The following is a 2,545-nucleotide window of genomic DNA, read 5'->3' as shown; positions in this document are numbered from 1 at the left end:
CGGTCGTTATGGCATGATCGACCGTTCGTCGACTCAGAGAAAAATGTCCAAAGTCCATCTTCTGACTTCTCGCTCTTCCCTCCATGCCTTAGCTCCTCCGCGACCATGCGTCTAAACATCGCTTGCATCCTCATGCTCCTTGATCCGATCATCCATCCATCAATCTTCAAGTCCTTCTCCACGATTGTCTCATGTACATCTCCTACTCCTTCGATATCCGTTTTGTTGCCCTCATCATGATCCCTAGTCATTCAAATTTTAATCATGTTCATGTAATGATAGCTTTTGTATTGAATACAAGTGTTCAACAACTTGGAATATGGATGCATATAGCTTGATGGAAAAAAAAAAGCTTAGGTGATGTATTCGAAGATTATGATGAGCAAATCATATATCTTTTGAAACTAGCATTAAGACTTGCACATTGTCACGGTAGGACGTTACTGCCTTTATTCAAAGAAAAAGGTCATAGGAAATTACACACATTGCTCAGAAAAACAAAATGTAACAACTTTGATTTGTTTTTACTAGTATCTTATGTAGATTTTATTGGTAAGATCTACCTCTTTAATCAAACCGTTTTTTTTCCGAAAGTTTCGAGGGGACCCCTCCATCGTAAGATATCTTCTCTTGTTGTTCTTCTTACCGGAACGGTGTTTTCTGGGCATTCTCCATATTTGTGCCATAGTTGAGTTACGATGCCCTCTGATTGTTTATAACTGGTTGAAGGGAGATCTTTGGGGAAAGAACTCGGTTTCATCTATTTGGAATCGTTCCCATAGAAACCAAACAACAAAATAATGTGAGAAAAAAATAACAAATCGATACTTTAAAAGAAGAATATGAGCCAAAAACAAAATATTTAAAAGGAGACCAGCAAAACAGGGACATACCCAAATAGTGTGGTTCTTTAGTAATGGATTATCAAAAGCGAGTTGATTATATATATCAACACAATCTATTATATCTCCATCCGGAATCTGTTCGATACATAAATTCGAAAATTGAAACAACAGCAACATAACATAACTAAAAACATGAATAACTTATATATGGATGTATACTATTTATTTACCTTGATTGATTTAACAACAGGTTTGTTGATTTGTTTCAAGTACCTTTCTATCTCATCCTCATTCAGTGTGGAGAAAGTTGTGGTTATCATCAACATCGTGATCACCAGAATCAGTGATAAATTGGCCTTTCGATTAACCATGAAGACTTGAGAAGCCATTAGGAACTAAAGCTTTTGCGATTGGTGGTATGACTCTCGTGTCTTAAACGTTCTGAATTTATTGGCATAAAATTGTTGGTTCATTTTACTAAAAAGTTAATTGAAATGTGGAAATAGGAAAGAATATTAGGAAAATGTAATCCAAGTTCAAGATAAACAATCATATATTTTTTGTATGAAGATTCCAATAAACATTTCTAGTAAAATCAATCAATTCCATATATATTTTTTCAGGAATGGTGATTTGTTACTTGAAATAGATTAATTATAGCTTGGCAAAATGGTGTACTTTCTATACATGACATCTATTGTTAAGAATACCGCGGATTAAATTTTCCCTATCTATTGCATTTAAACAGATACCGCGTACAAAAGTTTACCAGAATAGGTAGACCCGACTTCTTAGAGGGTGTGATTCTATTGCATTGCATAACGCCCACATTTTAAGGGGCCCATAATTTACAAATTAAACAATTATTTTTAATTATTTAAAAAATAGTTATAATTAATTTTAAAGTGTCATAAAATTTTATAATTTAATATTTATTATCATCTTAATCGTTTGTTGTCCTAATTTTCTATATGAATACGAAAACAAATCTAGGAAAAAAAGCAAGAGCAATCTTTTAAAGTGACATACAAGTATTGAAGGATATGTATGACGGTGTGACTACTAGTATCCGAACAACAGGGGGTGACACATGAGAATTTTCCATCTCGATAGGGTTGCACCAGGGACCCGCTTTAAGTCCGTAACGTTTTGTATTAGTCATAGATGAATTGAATAGAGATATGCAGAAGGAAGTACTATGGTGCATGATGTTTGCGGACGATATCTTGCTCATTGACGAGTCCAGAGAAATAGCAAATGGCCAATTAGAGTGATGGAGGAGCACATTAACGGGCTAAGGGGTTTAGGCTTAGCATGACGAAGACTGAGTACATGCATTGTGACTTTAGTGGCAGACGTTCTAATGATGTGAGAATTATCTTTTAAGGAAGACCAGTACCTCAAACCCGCATTTTAAATATCTTGGGTGAATCCTTCAAAAGGATGTGGGTTCTTTGTGATCATAAGTGAGTTTAAACACATTTAGAGTGCATCCAAACATGTTTAGAGTGCGTCAAAATATACTTAGAGTGCATGCAAACATGTTTGGGGAGCATCCAAACATTTTTAGAGTGCGTCGAAACATGTTTAGACTGCATCCAAACAGTTTTAGAGTGCATCAAAACATGTTTAGAGTGAATCGAAACATTTTTAGAGTGCGTAGAAGCATATTTAAAGTGCGTCGAAACACATTTTGAGTG

The 2,545-nt window shown here is 35.0% G+C and overlaps 1 protein-coding gene across 1 annotated transcript; it reads right to left on the bottom strand.

The window, feature by feature from the left end:
• Positions 1 to 504: 504 nt before the first annotated feature.
• LOC104808434 lies at positions 505 to 1,251 on the bottom strand. Its single transcript, XM_010534113.1, has 3 exons — positions 1,076 to 1,251; positions 894 to 980; positions 505 to 760 (listed from the first exon to the last, which is right to left on the bottom strand). The coding sequence occupies exons 1-3, from the start codon at positions 1,232 to 1,234 to the stop codon at positions 572 to 574; spliced, it is 435 nt and encodes a 144-aa protein (XP_010532415.1). The 5' UTR covers positions 1,235 to 1,251; the 3' UTR covers positions 505 to 571.
• Between the last annotated feature and the right edge of the window lie 1,294 nt (positions 1,252 to 2,545).

The sequence above is a fragment of the Tarenaya hassleriana genome, unplaced genomic scaffold (genome assembly GCF_000463585.1).
Source record: "Tarenaya hassleriana unplaced genomic scaffold, ASM46358v1 Cleome144, whole genome shotgun sequence".
NCBI classification, from domain to species: Eukaryota; Viridiplantae; Streptophyta; class Magnoliopsida; order Brassicales; family Cleomaceae; genus Tarenaya; species Tarenaya hassleriana.
Note: the sequence above shows the minus strand (reverse complement) of the source record. Positions and strands in the feature narration are given on the sequence as shown.

What these genes read in the sequence shown, in the direction of transcription:
- LOC104808434 (XM_010534113.1), bottom strand. Translation starts at nt 1,234, where the DNA reads ATGGCTTCTCAAGTCTTCATGGTTAATCGAAAGGCCAATTTATCACTG. An exon ending in CTGTTGTTAAATCAATCAAG is followed by an intron (nt 981 to 1,075) that starts GTAAATAAATAG and finishes TGTATCGAACAG; the next exon opens with ATTCCGGATGGAGATATAAT. An exon ending in TAAAGAACCACACTATTTGG is followed by an intron (nt 761 to 893) that starts GTATGTCCCTGT and finishes GATTCCAAATAG; the next exon opens with ATGAAACCGAGTTCTTTCCC.